The sequence below is a fragment of the Halichoeres trimaculatus genome, unplaced genomic scaffold (genome assembly GCF_033239565.1).
Source record: "Halichoeres trimaculatus isolate MK-OKI-2021-1 unplaced genomic scaffold, fHalTri1.1 fHalTri1_scaffold_19, whole genome shotgun sequence".
In the NCBI taxonomy this organism is placed as follows: Eukaryota; Metazoa; Chordata; class Actinopteri; order Labriformes; family Labridae; genus Halichoeres; species Halichoeres trimaculatus.
The window spans coordinates 19,297,487-19,316,810 of record NW_027437197.1 but is presented as its reverse complement, the minus strand read 5'-3'; the positions used below and the strand labels follow the sequence as shown (position 1 = coordinate 19,316,810).

Sequence of the window (19,324 nt, the reverse complement as noted above, 5' to 3'; positions counted from 1 at the left end):
CCAGGTCACTTGCCAGAACTTGCTTCCGGTTGTTGCCGTCATAATCACAGAAGTCGATGAAATCCAAGTAAGCATCGGCAAAGTACAACAGGTTGTTTGGGTAGTCGATTGTTAGACCGTTGGGCCAGTAGAGTTTGTCGCTGATGATGACAGTCCTCAGTTTCCCGTCCATGCTGGCCTTTTCAATACGTGGGTTTCTTCCCCAGTCAGTCCAAAACATCAGGTGAGCGCTGCAAAACAAATGTTCCTCGTTCAACACCCAGCACAGACAATGACAAGTGTAACATGGGAATTTGAGATCATTCTCTGTATGTCAAAGACCTGTCTCTTGGGTCCAGCACCAGGCCTCTGGGGTTAGTTACATTTTCACTTAGCAGCACCGTACGGTGAGTGCCGTCAAGTTTGGACACTTCAATCGTCTCCAAAACATAATCAGTCCAGTAGAGGTTCCTGCCAACCCAGTCCACAGCTAGGCTTTCTGTCACAGTCACTCCACTGTCAAATATCTGTGCATGAAAGTAGCCCAGTTAGATTTGTGTCAGAGCAAAATGAGAAGTAAACACAAATTTTAGTGAATAATCTCAGTGGTGACAAATTGAAAACCCGACTTACCACAGTTCTGTCACTGCCATTTTTGTTAGCACTCCAGATTCTGTCCTGGCTTGTGTCAGACCAGTACACCCGGTCAGTAACTGAGTCAAAATCCAGAGCTACAATATTACGTCCATCCCGGACAAGAGAGCGGACCACATTTGGCTGAGACGTTATCTCATCTTGCACTATCTGATTGCGACTGGCCACGAGCAGGAACGCCTGACGGGAATCTGCAAACAGACATCAAAGCTCTGTTGATGTGTTTTTCATGTCTTTTGTCATGCTAATAAGATCACCTGCCAGGTTTTGCATGTCTACCAAAACTCTACACCAGGCCTGTTAAAAAGGCCTGGCTCAAATAGCAATCTGTGGGGAATGCACTTTTGTCCAAATAATGACCTATTGTACTGCGAAGCCTTTCAGCGGGTTATCTGTGAGGAAGAAGAGCTCATGTCAGGCACGCTCCCCATAAACAGCCCTTTGTTGGTGATTATGTCCTAATTATGCCACTGATGGCCAGTGAGTGACATATATGTTATTTGTCTTATCTGAAGAAATCAGAGCAGCACAAGAGAGACAAGGGAGAAGAAAGACATTGTGTCTGTCTCTCAGTCTGAGAGCCAAGCTCCTCCTTATCGTTGCTCATTCCTGCCGGCACAGCAGAGGAAACTGAGATATGTGCTATACAGCCATATCATCTTGACAAGCAAATCACTGCGGGCCAGATTATTGGCTTATTCCCTATTTTACTGCATGATGAAATTATAGGGTATTTCTTACAGGGAAGCATTATGTTCCATTCACATCAGGTTTAAGACAAATCTCTCCTCACCTGAGGTCTTGCAGGTACGCTGGTCTGCTTCCAGAGTGTAACCATCCTGGCAGTGGCAGCGGAAAGAGCCTCTTTCATTAAAGCAGTGCTGGCTACATTGTCCAGGCGGGCTGCATTCATCTATATCCTCACAGGTTTTGGAGTCATTACTCAGTTGGTAACCAACAGGACATGTGCACTGGGCTCCAAATGGACCTTGAATGCAGCCGTGGGTGCAGCCAGCATTGTTGTCAGAGCAGCTTTCCTGATCTGAGGGGAAGAAAGAAAACCACAGTTTAAAACCCCAACACCAGAGATGAAAGGGACAACTGACACAAACTGCTTTAACTACTCATTCTGAAGCCGACCCACTATATTTTACATATATTTTACATTAACACACTCACTATACGGACAACGTGTTTCTTTGATTATGTTTTGAAAACAATCTGCTATGTTCGTCGAGAATCAAAGCTACTTGCAGCGTTTCTAGCAATGATTGAGAGTTTGTTCCTACCTGGAAGAGGTTCATCTGAAAGTAGTGAGAAAGGCAAGAAAGGAAAATCACAGATCATTTTTCGGTTAATACAGCTCAAATCACACACATGCATGATTTAAACACAAAAATCCAAAGACAAACACTAAACACTCAGCACAGAATAAACAAAATCCAATCTATTAACAGAACACAGGCTTTATAGGAATGTCAATTTCTATTAAATTAATTGAAAGTTTGATCTTTTTGGTCATGAGATGTGAAATTTTATTGAATTTGCAAAGTTCAGCAATCTTAGAAATTTAATAAAACAATCAAGAATCTCTGGTGGACACAGAACATGTTTCAGGCTGATGGAGGAAAAGATCAAACTTACTGCAGAGAGGAGACTCATCAGCGCCATTGGGGCAGTCAGGAGTGTTGTCACACACAGAGGTGATGTTGACGCACAAGCTGTGTCCAGGGCACTGCCACTGCCAGCTCGGGCACCGGAACGGCGGCGTGGGACAGTCCTTTTCATCACTCATGTCCCTGCAATCGTTGTCCCCGTCACAGATCCAGCTGCGCAGCACGCAGTTTCCGTTGTCACAGCGAAAGAGTGAGGAAGGGCAGGTGCGAGGGGGACAGGCGTGGTGCTCGTCGCTGCCGTCCTCACAGTCTGGATGACCATCACACTCCCAGGTGGACGGGACACAGCTTCCGTCTGACTGACACTGGAACTCACTCTCATGGTGGCACATGCCAGGCGGCCGAGTGGCTGGAAGGAGAACATGCCACAAGAAATATTACAAAACAAAAAATCTGAAAACTCTTACAGATGGAATGACTGAGATGATTCTTAAAAACTTACGACAGCCTCGCTCATCTGAGCGGTCACTGCAGTCAAAGACGCCGTCACAGCGGTAATAGGCGTTGACACACTGGTGACCACTGGAGCACTTGAACTCATTTGCAGTGCAGTTGTAGACTGAAAAATCCAACAGAGTATGTTAAATCTGTAATTTTATTTGTGCAGTTTTGTACATATTTTGAGCTGAATTGTTGAGAAACACGGTTAACGAGGTCAATAAACTAAGACGCTTAACAAATGCTTGATGAAATTTAAAGAGCATTCAATTGACCAGTGCAACTTTATGAGAACGCTGAATGTATTTATTCATGAATGACTGAATGAATTCTTTCTGTGTTGGGAAAACAGGTGAAAAAGCTCCAGTGTATAATATCTGAAAGTTAATGACTAACAATTAGGTCATTAAGAAGTCTATACTAAATCTGAAACTGGATTCTGAACAGCAACATATCAAATGTTTTCTATATTATCAAAGCAAAATGTAAAGATATAGACAGAAACTGAATGTCCGGAAGGAAAGAAGTTCTCCTAGAGGGGATTTACCGCATCCTTGCTCATCTGCTCCATCCACACAGTCCCTGTCCCCATCACAGACGTAGTTGGGGTCTATGCAGCGGTGGTCCGGACACTGAAACTGCCCTGGATGGCAAGTGCTTCCGAGGTCTGTCAACACGATTACAGCAAAGTTAGACCAGGAGCTAACCCTGGAGCTTTTTTTTTTTTTTATACTCAAGATTTTTCAATGTTTTTTTCAACATGGGATCACAAAACAAATCCAGTTTTCCATATCCTACACAGAATCATATATTTACGAAGTGAGGGACCCAGACCTAAACAAAACAAGGAAATAAAACAACAAGAAAAAAAAATAAAAATAAAAAAAATATTAAAAAAAACAAAAACAAAACACAATAAAATAATATTATGCACACTATTTCCTATAGAAATGAGAATAGCTGTCCAGTATTAGGATAGATCAAACTACTAAATTGACCCCCTAAGTTACAGACCTTGAAGCCAAGCAGTGAAAGCGCCCCATGTAAGCATACAAAGATCAAGTTTGTCCAACAGAGAATATGTAACTTTCTCATGAGCTGCTAATTAAGCCACAGTTGTGGCCCATTCTTCATAAGGAGGAGGAGGATGTTTCCTCCTCCAGTGTCTCAGCAGTTTCCTTTTAGCTGTGGTAAGAGCCAAAATAATCCATTGTTTTCTAAAGAGAACAAGCCACAATCTTTAAGTTCTGTAGTCGAACCCAAAACAGCCCGGTTTACCAAAGACTTGGAATTCCTTTTTCAGTACCTCATAAATTACTTGTTGTATATTGTCTGACCAATCTTTAATTGCAGAGCACGTCTAAAGTACATGAAAAATAGAGGCACCAGCCTCCTCACATCTCCAACAAGAGTCTGTAAGTATAAGTTTTCACGTGTGTAGTTGTTGAGGAGTCCTAACCCTGGAGCTTTACTCCAATGCTTTTTAGAAATTATGAAAAGAGTAGCCAGTTTTTTAAGACTTGATCTCAATTATTTCATATTAAGGATCATGAAAATAGTTTTGTGTATCACAACATCAAAAAATGTGTTTTTAAATAACACAAAGGCACAATATTATCATTCATTTTCAAGTGCTATTCATCTTCCATTCACAGACTTTCTGGATACTCACGACAGTCAGCTTCATCAGAACTGTCCCCACAGTCGTTATCAGTATCACAGCGCCAGGTATGTGGGATGCAGCGGCCGTTGGCACAGGTGAACTGATTGGCAGGGCACGTTCCTGGCACCCGTGTTGGGCAGTTGACCTCATCACTGTTATCAAAACAATCATTCTGGCCATCACAGCGCCATCCCGTTGGCACACAGCGCTTATTGGCACAGGTGAATGCAGTGGGAGAGCAGGTGGTGTCTGGAAACAAGGAAGGATGAAGTGATTTCAAACTTCAAATAACCAAGAGGCATGGGAGAGTTTTTGTCTAATCAGGTCAGACCAGGCCATTAAGACAAACTGGATTTGAAAAACCAAAGCATTACTGTTAATTCCACAGTTGGCTTCGTCACTGTTGTCATGGCAGTCATCAACACCATCGCATCTGTAGCTGTTTGGGACACATTTGCCGTTGCCACAGGAGAAGGAGTTGGCTCCACACTGCAGCGTCGGGGGCTCGTTGGAAGCGTCCTCCACACAAGTCTGCTGGTTGGGCAGCAGCTTCATGCCATACGGACAGCCGCACACCCTCTGAGAGTCCGGGGCTGGAAAGCAGAAGTGGCTGCAGTCTCCATTCGGATTGGTTGGCCTGCTGCAGAGGTTGGAACCTGAGAGGGGAGAGTGGAGTGTAATTACCACGGATATGACTGACGGGTGGGAGTCCCAGCTATGCATGAATAGTGGGAGTGAGAAAAGATGTGAATAAAGCTACTGACCAGTCTGAGAGTTGGAGTTGAAAGACTTGACATGCATGATGTGGCTGATACCCCTTCTGATAACCACCATCTCCCCACCATCGGTCTTGCGCACACGTACAATGCCACCCAGACGCCAGTCGGTAAAGTATGCATAACCTTTAAGGCATGAGAGCAACAGAGCATAACCTTGATTCATGTATCTTTCATCTCCTCGTGGTAACAATTATTGCCTTTTTCACATCATTAGAGCAAGAATGACAAACTGCAGTCTGAGCACAACACAGTGGAAGGAGTTCCCTCTAATTTGTAAGAATTCCCAGCGCTTACCTTCAAAAATGGTGAGACCAAATGGATGGGAGATTTGGGTAATGCGGTCCAAATGAAGTCTGTTCTGTCCATCAAAGCTGCTGTGCTCAATTTTATCAAAGAAAGCATCCACCCAATACAGACGCATCGAGCTGGGTGAAGAAAAGGAGACAAAGTAAGACCAGGGATTGGACAGATTTACTGCTGTTGCAACCATAAATGAAGAATGATCATTAAAAGCTACAGAAATATATAGAAGAAGTTGACATGGTGCATTGAAAAAAACTTCTTTCAGCCACATGAATGAAGATTTTTGGCTCACCTCCAGTCAATAGCCAATCCATTAGGCCAGCCAAGAGTTGTGTTTACTATGGACATGGCATGTGACCCGTCAGCCCAAGCCCTCATAATCTTTGCTGGCCGGTACCAGTCAGTCCAAAAAATGTATCTGTTGATGGACAATGAACAAGTTTCAACATCACTTTTAACTAAAAAATGTACAAAGTTAACACACTTTTTAAAAATACACAATATTCATGTTACAAAAGCCCTTCTTAGACGTCATATTTTCAGATTTTGGATACTTCCACATTGTTGAGCTTTTCTGTGTAAGCTGTGTAACTCCTCAGCAGCCTCTACAATACTTCCCTTCACACTGAGCTAATCTCAGCTGCTGGAAACAGAGGCCTTATGACTTTGAGATAATTGGAAATAACAGCTTGTTCAAAATAAAGATTATTTTTTATCAGGTGGAGGTTTTTATTGGAGGACTTTTCTGAAGGAACAGTTCATATTTAGGTGAAGTAGCAGTGTTTTATGGACTTAAAGTGCAAGAGACAAAAGATTATATTCCCCTTTGTCTCAGTGTATTTACCCAATGAGAGGATGCACCACGATAGCTCTGGGGTTGTTGAGGTTTTGAATGATGGCTCTCCTGGATTTATCAGCCACCTTCATGACGGATATGCTCCTGTATCGCGGGTCAGTCCAATAAAGGTTTTTGGAAATCCAGTCGTAAGCCAGGTCCTCCACTCCATCCACTCTATTGGCTGCCAGCACCTCCCTGCCTGTGCAGATCAAAGCAGTCAGACCCCCGTTTTACATGGAGATGAAAGAGGAACACATTTAAATAAATAGGCTGTCAGCTTCCATTTTCCCCATGTGGGCCTGACAGAAAAAACTAGAGCAGCTCCAAAAACAACACCAGCGATCAGAGCAGTGGGGTTTCATCTGCTGTGCAGTGTGGCTGCTCGTGGATTATCACTTCAGTTCCAACTTTTACACCACTTCAGGGGAAATTGTGAAAGTAATAATCAAAACTACTCAGAAAAAAACAAGATTTGTTCACTTGGAATTCACTTTGGAGTTATAAGTTGTAGATATAAGTTGTTTATGTGATCTATTTTTCACTGTCCATACTCCTGTCCACTCCCTCCCCCATAGTACCAGTCGGCCCCATCAGTCACTCCCGTAACTCCCTGTATAAGCCTGACTGCATCACATGGTAGAGCTCTCTGCTAGGAGAGAAATTATCAAAGGATGTAAGCACAGAGGAAACACTGCTAACACATTAGCTAGGCGTAGTTTTTCCTACTCTACTAACACTGGGTCAAGCTGTTGTTATGTGGTGTAAATTTCAAGAATATTCTGTACAAATTCAGCGAGCACAGAGAAGATGCTCACCTGTCCCGTCCACTTTCTGTTTGAAGATGATGTCTTTGGCTGTGTCTGAGAAGAAGATAGCGTCATCTTCAGCGCTAAAATCCACCCCGACAAAGTAAGAGGGCGATCCAGTGATGGGCAGGATGATGTCTTCCTGAGAGGACAGGTTAAAGGGGATCCCCCTCACCGCCAGCTGGCTGGAGAAGAGCAGGAACTGCCTCACAGCTAGGGATAGAACGACGAAAAACCCTCACATTGGAACAAAAAAAACGTAGGCGTTTAGTGCATAATTTTAGGAGGCATGCTTTCTCACCATAACACCGCTTGCCGTCAGCATGTAGATCATAGCCCATGCGACATTTGCACCAGTAACCTAATCCACCGTTATCACTACGATGACTCAGAACACAGATCTGCTCACATCCACCTCTGTCTACACCACAAGGGTTAGACACTGCAGACAAAAACATAAATAGAGGAGAAATATGTTAAGAACAATGCATTTTAAGCTGCTTTGGCTGCACCTATTTATGGCTTTTCTAGTAACTCCAACAGTCACATGTCGGAAAATCTGGGTAAACTTAGATCATACTGCACAGAAAACAATAACAGCCATGAGCTGCGTTAGAACCAATCAAAGATGATACATTTAGCTTGATGAATGGCCTACCGTATGGCTGTTGCAGCTGATGCATTACTGCCACCCCGTGAGGAGTCTGAGGTGTACTATAAACAACCTGAGGGTTGCTTTCTGTGAACTTGTTGGCCTTCATCACAGCCATCTTGGTCCAGTCGGTGTAATAGATATTGTGTTCGAAGAGAGTGATTCCAAATGGATGTGGGATCACACTCCCCCCATGGACCACTGTTTTTCTGTTGGAAATATGAAAAGCATTCATTCACTTCAATATGAAACCAAGGTTTTTTAAGTTTATGGTACATTTTTTAGAGATCAAAAACTTCATTGTACCTGTGAAGGCCATCATATGTTGCCGTTTCGATGTAGTCATAGCGACTGTCCACCCAGTACACGCGCTGTGCTGCTATGTCCAGTGTGATACCAGCGGGCCAGCCCAGTTTAGATCTAATAATCCCATAACGATTGGTGCCATCCATATAGGCTCGCTCCAAGGCGGGCTGCCCATTCAGAGCCTCCCAATCTGAGAAGAACATATACCTGTGAAGAGAGGTCAAGTATTTAATGTTCTAGTATTCTCTGAGGTGCGAGGACCAAGTAGCAAGGGGCAGTGTTGTTATTTTTGGGACATATGTAAGCGACTTTTCTCTCCTTTCAGTTACTTCTTCTCAATCACACTCTGAGTCCAAGTGGGTGGCTGTTCTTCTCCACAAAGAGCTGCACATTAATTTACAAACTAGTAAATTATCTACCGCCACATGGCTCTCCTCCCCCTCAAGCTATACTATTGGATTACAATGAGGGTCATCACTTACATTGCTCCTCGCTAATCCACCCAGGACAATCTGCTAATCTCACACACACACACACACACACACACCCCATTATTCCACACCACTGGAGCACGACAGTTACTGTATGTGGGGTTTGGGAACAGGTGGATGGATGAATGAGTGTAGACTGGGAGACGTGCTTACCCGACAGTGGGGTCCACCGCCAGCCCTCTTGGGTTTCCCAGGTTTTCAGTGATGAGTGTGACCCGGTTACTTCCATCAAAGTCCACCATGTCAATCCTGTTGACGCTGGCCTCCACCACATACAGTTTATTGTTCACCCAATCCACCGCCAGGTTTTCTGGGTAGTCAACTGATACATTTAAAACCACCTGCATGTTGGAACCGTCCATATCCACAGAAAACACCTGCACACAAAAGACGCCATTGTTGGGGAAATTAGCAAAAGGTGGTCACTACCATCAGAAATAAAGAGAAGATACTGAAGATAAGCTTAGATTGAAAAAAGGGGACTTAATGAAATGCCTTTATGAGGGATAATAATAAAAGTAAACCTACAATATTTTCATGTGAGAAAATTTAAAGAGGGATTTGAAAGATAGCACCATCACTAAAAACAGCACGCAGGTTAAAGTAAGTAAAAGCAATAAAATTAAAGACTTTAGTGTTGAAAAAGGCACTGGGAGACAACATTCTGTCTTGTTCTGGCTCTTTCTCCAGGCAGCTGTTTAGGAGAGGTTACTGCTCTTAGCCGCTTTGCCTCTTTAGAAACAAGATCCATTTTCCTCTGACCTGTTTAAAGAGAAACTGAAGATGTGGAAATACCCTGGTAGTTTAACCTTTCTGGTTGCATTCACATGCCCTGTTTGTGCCTTCTCTACTTCTAATCGGATGCACACTCTTATAAAAGTCTAAGCCTTTTTGGCACAGCAGCTGCAGTTTGAAACACTAAGGGGTTGAACAAAAACTTTTTAGCTAGCCAAAGAATGCGTAAAGATGGACAGTGCCACTGAAAACAAATGCAGCGTTGATTACTTCCAACGGGATTGAGTTACAAAAATTGCACCGTGGTATGTGAACATCATACCTGCCTATCAGACAGGTTTCAAGATTAGGCTATTTGGATTCCATTCCTCATCTACTTCCCTTCATTATTACCCAGCGAAAAGAGCCAACAGCTAGCCCATTATTATAGTATCAACATTGCTGATATTTTAAAGGATAACAAAAAGAATTTTGTTCGGGAAAGCTCCAGTGTAGTATTTCCGCTTGTTACCCCCAGGAGAGCAGACTTTATTTGATCTCACTGGTAACATTGTTTTGTAATTTAATTATCTAATTCCTGGTTTCTGTTCATAGTTTCATGAGAAGAGGCAGAGTTTGTCTGAAGCAAATAATCACTACTGTCTTTAAGGGGTTAATGTGTAGCAACTATTTTTGTTTCTTTTCACGATTTCTGGGAAATTAAAGTTATTAGAAATTGTGGGCACAATGGATAAACACATACTTTCTTTGGACTCATATGGACTCAGGGTGGCTGATGTTGTGTTTTTGCCGACATTTGTTTTTACTTTAAGTGATGTTTCTATGTTATTTGATCTACCGTTATAAATTAAAATATAATTCTTAAAAAATGTATACGTTTATATACCTTATTCTGAATAGTATCAGTCCAGAAGATTCTTCTGAGGCTATAATGGAAGTCCACTCCCACTGCAACCCCTCTGTTCTGAGACTGGATCAGTGTACGCAAATTGTTGCCATGGATGTCACCTATTAGCAAGTCTCTGCCATTGGAGAATATCAAGGTTGGGACTCCAGCTGTAGAGGAATCAAACAACCATGAGTTAAAACAGCATGAGATGTGTGAAGACGATGGTCAGTTCTGTAGTTTTCATGATGAACCACACTGAACTGGAGTATCAGTGGAAATTTACAGGACGAAAAGCCCTGACTCAGACTAATGAAGGAAGCACTCTTTCCAGCCACTATCATTACACACTCTCTTCACCAAAGCTAGAGGCAGAGAGGTCAGCCTCTCAGTCAACACTCTTTCTAGGTTCCACAAAAGAGAGAGATTAACTAAAACAACCTTTGCTACGCAACAATGCACAAGAAAGGAGCGCAGACGGTCAGTAAAGCAGCCGCGGTGCCTGGCAAACAGGAAAGGAGGCCATGCTAATGACCCTCATTTGGATGAATCATTCACACATTTAACATCTGGGCGTTCTGTATGTAATACAATCTTTAACAGGAAAAAAAGAGAGTTTGGGATTACACTCACTGGAGGTGTCTGCTCTGCAGTATCTGTGCTGCTCCAGGATGTAACCTTCTCGACAGCTGCAGCGATGGGAGCCGATGCGGTCCTCACACAGCTGGTCACACACACCCCACATGGAGCAGTCGTCAAAGTCTTCAGCATGAAATCAAAACCACAGAAGATGAGGGTTATTACAATAAACAGTGATCTATGTGTTCCAGAATAGTTACAATTAAAAACAGGCATTATTCTACAAAAAAATTGAAATGAGGGGTGAATTCGATAACGACCAGGGCAACCCTTTCAAAACAGTTTCACGGCATCATTCTGAAATATTAAAAGGAAAATATTTTATTTCAGCGCCCAGTCACTATTGTCTGGAAATGATATCTGCTTCTGGGAATAACGGCCAAATTTTCGGGCATTCAGGTAAATTTAGCAGTAAGCAAATGACTTCCAGCTGAGACTTCTCGTCACAGTTCAGATAGAAACTTGAGAAATGACTTTGTCCAGATCAACAGTAAGGTTAAACTTTCCCCTCAAGATAAGTCTGCAACAAAACTATCATTGTTTCATAACTTGAAAGCCCTAGAGTGGTGTAGTATCATCGGTTTCTGATAGGTCTCAGTTTTACTGTAAATGTTACACAGAGACTGGACTCAAGCTTTGTTTGGCGGCATAAAAACATTACTTTTTCAAAAACAATTTACTTGAAGTAAAAGAGTCTTGAAATTTGCAGAAGCAACATCATCATGGTATAGATATGTATAAATTAAAAATGAAAGCTCTGAAGTTCAGCACTTAAAAGAAGAGAACATGACTTTAAAATGTCGATTTTGTTGAATTGAGGCTGGGTCAGTTATTTTGGATACAATCTAGGAGGTCTAGGAAACAAAATGCTAGATTTGTTCTTCAAAAGTGATCCAAAATTTTATTTGAGCAAACAGAAAAATAACTGCATTATTACTCATGAAGAACTGGATGTCATTACGATGGATTACATTGTGCCTGCTTTTGCTCTCCATACAGTCTGTTTGTCTCCTGCTGATACTTGATTGGTTGATACTACTAGGACTTCAAAGTACTACAGCTGGAACTTGAACACACCCCAGCCACTGATTGTACATTTTTTCAGCAGGTCAGTTAATTAGGTCCTAATTGGAATAAGAACTACTATCCCTATTTTACTCTTATCTTATTAAGATCTAATATGGTAATATTTTCAATCTACTGACAATATTTTGTGACTGAGTTTACTGAGCAGCATCAATGAGAGACATATACCTATACATGAGCGACTGTTGTTGCTGCTGACGATGTATCCAGATGGACAAGAACAGACTCCTCCATCAGGAGACGCATGACAACGATGCTCGCAGCTCAGAGAGGCACATCTCAAGATGCCTGAACAACACAGAAACCAGATTAAAGAATCACCACACGGGACAGCAGATCTTCTCTGATATGAATTCTACTACTGTCATTGGTACTAACTGCAGTTGTGTCCAGCAGTGGTGTTGCTTTCATCCTCCCCCTCTGGACAGTGAGGCGTCCCATCACACAGCTGATCCATGGGGATACACAGGCCAGAGGACGGACAGGGCCACTCTCCTGGGTAACACTCATGTGGGACGTTATCTGAAGGGTTAACAAAAACAGAACAGCAGGGAGTTTTACTCGACAGGACGTTTGAAGATACTTAAGAGTGCACGGTTGTATCAAGCACAGACAGTCTCCAGAGGAATGTGGCTCTGGTGTAAAAAGAGTCGTGTCCAGGACTGTATTGTCAGGGAAATTACTGTCACTTTAAATCGATGCAGGGGAGTGGAGCTTTGAGGGGGTCACATGGGGGCTCAGAGGACTTCTGCAGCCCATCCTCTAAAAACACACACTCTTCACAGCCGTGTGTAGGAATTCTAAAGCCCTTTGGGGGGCTGCGCAATCTTGTGCCACAAAGAGCCATTTGAATAACACACTTAAAGGAGCACAGGCATAGTGTCTTGCTAGCACGAACCAACCATGGAGACTGGACATGAATTAGGATCACATAGAGAGCTTGGGCTATTAACTACTTCTTGTACACCCTAACTACACAAAAGTGTAACTTTTTAAGATCTTAAAGTAAAAATCAACCAGATATAAAGTGATTAATTTGAACTTGTAATCGTACCACAGCCTTTTTCATCTGCATTGTCCTCACAGTCGTCTTCTCCATCACAAACCCAGACTTGGTGGATGCAGCGGCCACTGGGGCAGGTGAAGTAGTTTCCTCTGCATGTAGGATATGCTGTGGGGAAAAAGGATCATACTATTAAATAATAAAGATTAAAGGAAAAGAAACAATGAGACACAGTTTGTGGAAGATAAAATGACAGATACAGAGAGATAAAGGTAACATACTGCAGTTTTGTTCATCACTCCTGTCTCCACAGTCATCATCATGGTCACAGACGTACCGCTGAGGGACACACACCCCGCTGTGACACTGAAACAGGCCCGCATTGCAATGCTGTGCTAAAGAAAACACAACAGGGGGAGAAAAAATAGATTTTGTGATGATGTCAAATTTAAAGTGCTATTGATGTTACTCAGCTGCAGGTTTTGCAGCTTTCTGCAACAACTCAAATCTTCTGGCTTCTTACTGCAATTAGCCTCATCAGAGCCATCCCGGCAGTCAAGTACGTGGTCACATCGCTGAGTCCGATTGTAACACGCTCCATTTGCACACCTCAGCTCTGTGCACTCAGGGTAATCTGAAAGATTAAATCATCATCAGGCCAATGCTACTCATTCAACTCAACTTGACAACTGTGCTCTTTTAAGCCTCTCGGAGGGGAAAAGCTTGGCGAATGGGAAGGATAAGAGACCAAAACTTAATGCCGCCACCATAACAACAGCAGTCGTCACAGCATTCTTTATGCATTTGTGAGATTACCACAGTGTGTAGCGCTGCGAGTCTACCATGTCGGCACAATAATGGCATAGCAGCTGAACTTCAGCTTGACTAATCCACCAAGGAATCTGCAATCAACCTCTGACAACAAGAAGCATATTGTGGCCCATTCTGTCAGTCAGCGAGCCTCTTAATCTTAACAAATTGATTAAAATGCCACAGGAGCCTGAGATAAAAAGAAAAAAAAAGGAAACCATCCCAGAGAAGACTTACGGCAGTCCCTCTCATCAGACCCATCTGAGCAGTCGGCCGTACGGTCACATCGGTATTCTTCAGGGATGCATGCCCCGTTACTGCAGCTGAACTGGCCACTGGTGCATGTCCTTCCAGCTGGGGAAAGATTGGAAAGTGAATTAGCCGCATAAAGAAAGGTTTTATTCACTTACACTGGGTCTCATACAGTATGCATGTGATATTCTTGTACTGTAGATATAAGTACCAAGACCTTATCGAATTCCCCAAATTCCTTTGTGCTACAGACCCTTCGGCCACTCAATATTAAAGATCTTATTACTTAAACTCACATACCTTCATTTAGTTATCAAAGAAAATTCATTCAATGCATGTTTGAGCTCTACAGATAGCTGCCTGTAACTGAAGCATGATATTCTCAACTTACAATAAGACACTTGAATCAAACGTACAAACTAGTCAGCTGGATGACAAGTGGAATATCTCATTGATTCATGATTAATTTCAGGGAAACATATCTGTGTAAAAATTGCACATAATGTTGAGTGCACTTACGACAGTGTTGCCTCTCATCCGAGCCATCTTCACAGTCTTCTTCGTCATCACACACCCAGGATTCAGGGATACACTCGCCGTCACTCAAGCACTGGAAGTGACGGTCGTCACATGTTACCTGAGCTGTGGGAGTGCATATGGGACATTTTGTTATTTACAACAGCAGAACATTTCGACACTTGGAGTCACTTTTACTCGTGTTTATTGATTTTTTGCTACCCTAAATTACTTAAATCATGAGTTACGTTTATGATCAGTATGTCAGGGTGTGGAAAAGGCAGAGATCTGCATGTAGAGGTGAGGAGGAAGTCTGGGTTTGCTGCACGTTTAAGGGGACAGGGAATCTATGGCGGCCCTGAAGTGCATATCACAACAGCAAATAAGAAAACACATTTAATTCCTAAACACAATGACAAAACAGAAACAGAAAAGACATTGACTAAACTGGAATAGGTAGGTACCCTTGGGCTACATTAATCTTCGCTGATTACACTGGTCCAGAAGGACAACTGAGCACTCCAGGGTACCTACTTCTTCAGTTTGGTCAATGTTGATGTATGTCGTTTCTGTTTTATCATTTTGATTTAGGGGCTGTTTACACGATGACGGTTTTGGGTTGTCAAGCAAAAGTATTGTTGCGTTTCTGCCCCGCTTTTGCATGGACAAGGCATTTTAGCCGACCTAAAATGCAAACTTTTAAAAACGGCCTCCAGAGTGAAATTTTTCTGAAATGCTGCTGACACCGTTGCCGTGTAAACAGTGGATAAGCTGACATCACGCTCCACTTTGCACAAGCACGTACAGCAGTACCGTTGTTACGGTTACTGACAAGATGTTGTGCTTGTGCTGGTGAATCTGCTAGCTGTCTTTCAACAAAATGTGCAGCTGTTGCTCCACTTCTGAACTTAGTATTCGCCAATACACCAAATGATCGGCCCAACTCTACTTTGGTGGAGATCTACCAATTATGAACAAGACAGTTATAGCGCCACCTACAGGCCTGGCATGTTGACAACAGTGTTTTCAGTCCCTCAGCGTTTCCGTGTAAACCCAGATTTTTTGATTGAGTTTTCACTGCATTTTAGCGTTTTCGGAGGAAACATTGTCGTGTGAACAGCACTTCACCCTTACGAAAGAAAAATATATTGCATCATATTGGAAAATATCATGTCATATATTAGGTAATATATTCCCATATATGAGATTTAGTATTTATATTTTCCAATATATTGCAATATATGGAAAGTGGCAACTATTTGTATATTTTGAAATATATTGCAATATATTTCATGAATATATAATATATTGTATATGTGCCCTCAATATATTATTCCATGTATATCATAATATATCAATACTATATTACAATACATTTCAAAAAATATATTGGTACATATATTTTTCTTTCGTAAGGGCAGGGCCACCGTAGAAATCAGGTGTGTTGAAGGTTTGTGAGTGCTGCAAGTCCAGGAGTGGAGTCGCTCAGACTTGACTCCTTTTTAGTGCCTTCAAGTACAAAACAGTCTCTGAATTAATGTGTAAATCAAGCTGTAAAATATGATGAATCTGCTGTGATAAATTAAACTTCAGAGGAGTACTTTTAGGACATTAAGATAACAGTGATTCTAAACTTTCAAACCCAGACTTTCTAGCCCCAACAGCCAGAGATTGGAGGCAACTTACGGCAGTTGTGCTCATCAGAGTCGTCCACACAGTCTGATGTGCCGTCACAGTGCCAGTCACCTGGTATACATCGTCCTGTCCCACAGCGGAACTGCCCCAACTCACATCCTACACAGAAATCACACTTCAATGACAAAATTCAGATTCTGATGAAGCTACTCCTTCAAGTTTGTATCAACAGTTACGTTTTCCCCTTTAACGCTCTTTAAACCTGCCTCATGGAGGTAGGGGTGCCTTCCACTGATGGAGCATGTTGTTAACAGCATTGACAAGCCTTGGAGACAAGCGTGCCAGCCATCTCTTCCCCCCAACAGTTACACAACCCTTCCCGCGCTCATCACAAGCCTGCTTTTGATGTTCTCCCTGAGTGGCATCTGTAGAGATAAGGTACCAACGACCGCTCTACCTTCCCTGACGCTTTCCAGGAGAGATTGATTCAGGCAGCATAGTTCAGTGGCAGAGCACTCCATCAGAGCCGTCCATACAGGAATGTGCAATTCTGATTGTCTGTCTGACAGCCTGATTTATGGTGCATGCATGCTGCTCCTGTCTGCTCTGAAATGTAATTGGAATAAATAGTGGTACTGGGTGGTACCGCAACCATTTCAACTCAGATCTTTGTGTGAAGAGGTGTGAGGTGGTGATAGGTGGAGCACGAGCAGGGGTTGGTTGTCTATCTTCCTCCAGTCTGATCTGATCTCAAACAGTCTCCTTTCTTGATCAATCAGCTTCCTACAAATGCAAAATACTGAGTCTTGTGTAATCAAACTGCCTTTCGCTCACATGGTAAATTCAGTCTACAACCAAAGAAACTGCACGTTTCACTTCTTCAGCAGTCATCCACAAGGCTAAAGTTTTTCCTGCTCAGTTTACTAATGATAAAATTGCTCACTGTCCGCTCAAAGGGAGCCTTTGTTGAAATGCAGTGATCCCTGAGATCTCAGCATCATCTATTGTACAGAAAAGGGGAGAAGTGTTGCAAACAGTTGGAGGTAGTGAAGGCTTCATAACAAAAACATACAATTTCCATCAGCAATAAAAACTCAAAAATGTCAAAAACAGCTTTTTTAATATAATGATGTGAAATCTCTTCACTGTCCTGAAAGGAGCAAAAAGTTTTTAAAAGTTTTTGAACTTTATAAAGCTATTTTTCTCCTTTGATCATTTTAAAATAGAACAACTTAGTTATACATTTAGACCTTGGTTGACAACTTAAAACCATGTATGCCAAAGAGAAACCAATCTGCTGGAGGCTTTCAAATGCAGCTACTGTTTCCTGACAGAGTATCCTGACAGTATCACTTCTGGGAAAGGTGACAGACACACTGAAGCTGAACCTTTCAACAGCACTATCTCATGTGAGGGTTCTTTTTAAAGTCTGAAGAGAGTGTCTTTCTGCTAACTTTATTTCCTGATCCTTTAAACTCAACATCTTTACTCTAACAAAGCCTTAATTTTGCCGCTTCAATCCATGGAAGAGAAAGTTAAAGAGGGTAAATAATGTAAATCTTCTATTCAGAATGTTTAATTGGAGTCTTGTCATTCATGTTTTTTGACGGTTTAGTGATTTTGTTTGGTTAAATGTTTTCCTTTCCCTTCTCTGCAACCTTTGTCTTTCCTAATTAGCAACTTAAACCCACAGCAGGAGACAGCACCGCACTTTCCATGCAGGAAGATAAGGACTTCCTACTATTGCCCAACAAACGGGGGCAGTAGAGGAATTTTCATTAGAATGAAGCCCCACATGCTTTAAACCCCACTGTGAATTTACAATGACACAAAAGAGGTGCCTGCAGGGATTCAAACTCATAACTGGAAGTGTCACCCTAAAAAAAGGCGACTCAGGAGATGGACAGCAGAAAGCAGAGTACAGTAATGCTTACATCCTATGATACGCTAAAAAAAGTGGAACACGAGCTCCCCTCTCAAGGCCACCCATTTAGAAAACACCTGTCCACAACCACTGAAACATCTCCCTCTCTCGTCACATTGGGTGTCTGAAAGATGTCTCCAAGCTTTCATCAATGCCGTCTTGTTTGGGGCCAAGTCCTCTGGACTCACTGAATGTGAGTGGAGAAAAGTGGAGAAAGCGGCTGCTGGCAGCATGAGATGCTGGACCTGTCCATGCTGTCAGAGCGGAGTGCTGCTGCCTATTTCATATGGAAATCAATGCAGCAGAAAGCAGTCAATTGCCAAACAAGTGACTTTGGCTCTTACAGCTACACACAAAACTGTGAAAAAAACAAGGGTCTTTGGCAGCGGCATGGGAGCAAAAAAGGAGGGAATAAATAGAGTAAGAAATAAAGCTTTGGAATGGTTAGAACGGAGAAATACTCAACATGATTTCTGGTGTGTGTCCTCACAAAAGCATGGGTGCAAGATCGATAAATAAAGATGTCAAAATGGGGTCACACAACCCAGCACATTAAGTCAGAGCTTGCCAACTGTTTATTGGAACATACACTTCATCCAGTGCGTCTGTTACCTAGACAGAGAGGGAGCTGCGGGAAAACAAAGGATTTGCTCTTGATTGGTGCCAACTGTGTTCCTGTTTCTAACGCAGTGTAACTGTTGCTCAAGGATTTAGGCTCCTGTGCCGGAAAAGAGGCCTTCATGCATGCATGAGGGTTAGAGAAAATTTAGTGATCATGACTGAGTCTTAAAGACAGAAGAATGCTTTCATAATGTTATCACTGATTCAAACTAATATAAGTTTAAAAAAATAGCAGCAGACAACTATTTGTTTAACAGCATGATGTTATCTCTTGTTATTCTGCTCCTTCTTGTAGAACATGATACCATTAGAGCTATTGTGCGCATAATGGGCCATAAAGAGTGGACTGGACAATGATTTATAGAGAAAACAACAAGATTCACTGGAAACTGATTAATAGAGAAAGCACTAAGATTCACTGGCTAAAAATGCAGAAGTTAAATAGTAACACAGCACCAAGAAATATCCTCTCACTGTCACATTAGCTATTAATGCTAGTGTAAGCATTCTGCAGCAGCGTCGAGCTAAAGGGCTAGATAGTGTGTCACAGAGGCTTGTGAAATAACTATCAGAAAAATATTTAAGCTACATTTAAAAAAATAAAGCATCCAAGTCCTCTGAGAGAAGATGCC

General features: G+C 42.3%; 1 protein-coding gene across 1 annotated transcript in view; it reads right to left on the bottom strand.

Annotated features, from left to right (window-relative positions):
* lrp2a (low density lipoprotein receptor-related protein 2a) overlaps nucleotides 1-19,324 on the bottom strand; it is a 46,364-nt gene that overhangs the window by 24,989 nt on the left and 2,051 nt on the right. Inside the window, 29 exon segments of the mRNA XM_074694484.1 lie at nucleotides 2-230; nucleotides 322-506; nucleotides 613-824; nucleotides 1,427-1,675; nucleotides 1,923-1,937; nucleotides 2,278-2,658; nucleotides 2,752-2,868; nucleotides 3,295-3,414; nucleotides 4,420-4,659; nucleotides 4,785-5,066; nucleotides 5,175-5,312; nucleotides 5,484-5,614; nucleotides 5,785-5,910; nucleotides 6,337-6,529; nucleotides 7,146-7,349; nucleotides 7,438-7,578; nucleotides 7,795-7,997; nucleotides 8,095-8,301; nucleotides 8,739-8,962; nucleotides 10,207-10,376; nucleotides 10,840-10,968; nucleotides 12,100-12,219; nucleotides 12,310-12,453; nucleotides 12,986-13,102; nucleotides 13,216-13,329; nucleotides 13,458-13,568; nucleotides 13,982-14,098; nucleotides 14,516-14,638; nucleotides 16,199-16,306. Of these exon segments, the coding sequence (XP_074550585.1) occupies nucleotides 2-230; nucleotides 322-506; nucleotides 613-824; nucleotides 1,427-1,675; nucleotides 1,923-1,937; nucleotides 2,278-2,658; nucleotides 2,752-2,868; nucleotides 3,295-3,414; nucleotides 4,420-4,659; nucleotides 4,785-5,066; nucleotides 5,175-5,312; nucleotides 5,484-5,614; nucleotides 5,785-5,910; nucleotides 6,337-6,529; nucleotides 7,146-7,349; nucleotides 7,438-7,578; nucleotides 7,795-7,997; nucleotides 8,095-8,301; nucleotides 8,739-8,962; nucleotides 10,207-10,376; nucleotides 10,840-10,968; nucleotides 12,100-12,219; nucleotides 12,310-12,453; nucleotides 12,986-13,102; nucleotides 13,216-13,329; nucleotides 13,458-13,568; nucleotides 13,982-14,098; nucleotides 14,516-14,638; nucleotides 16,199-16,306 (4,850 nt within the window).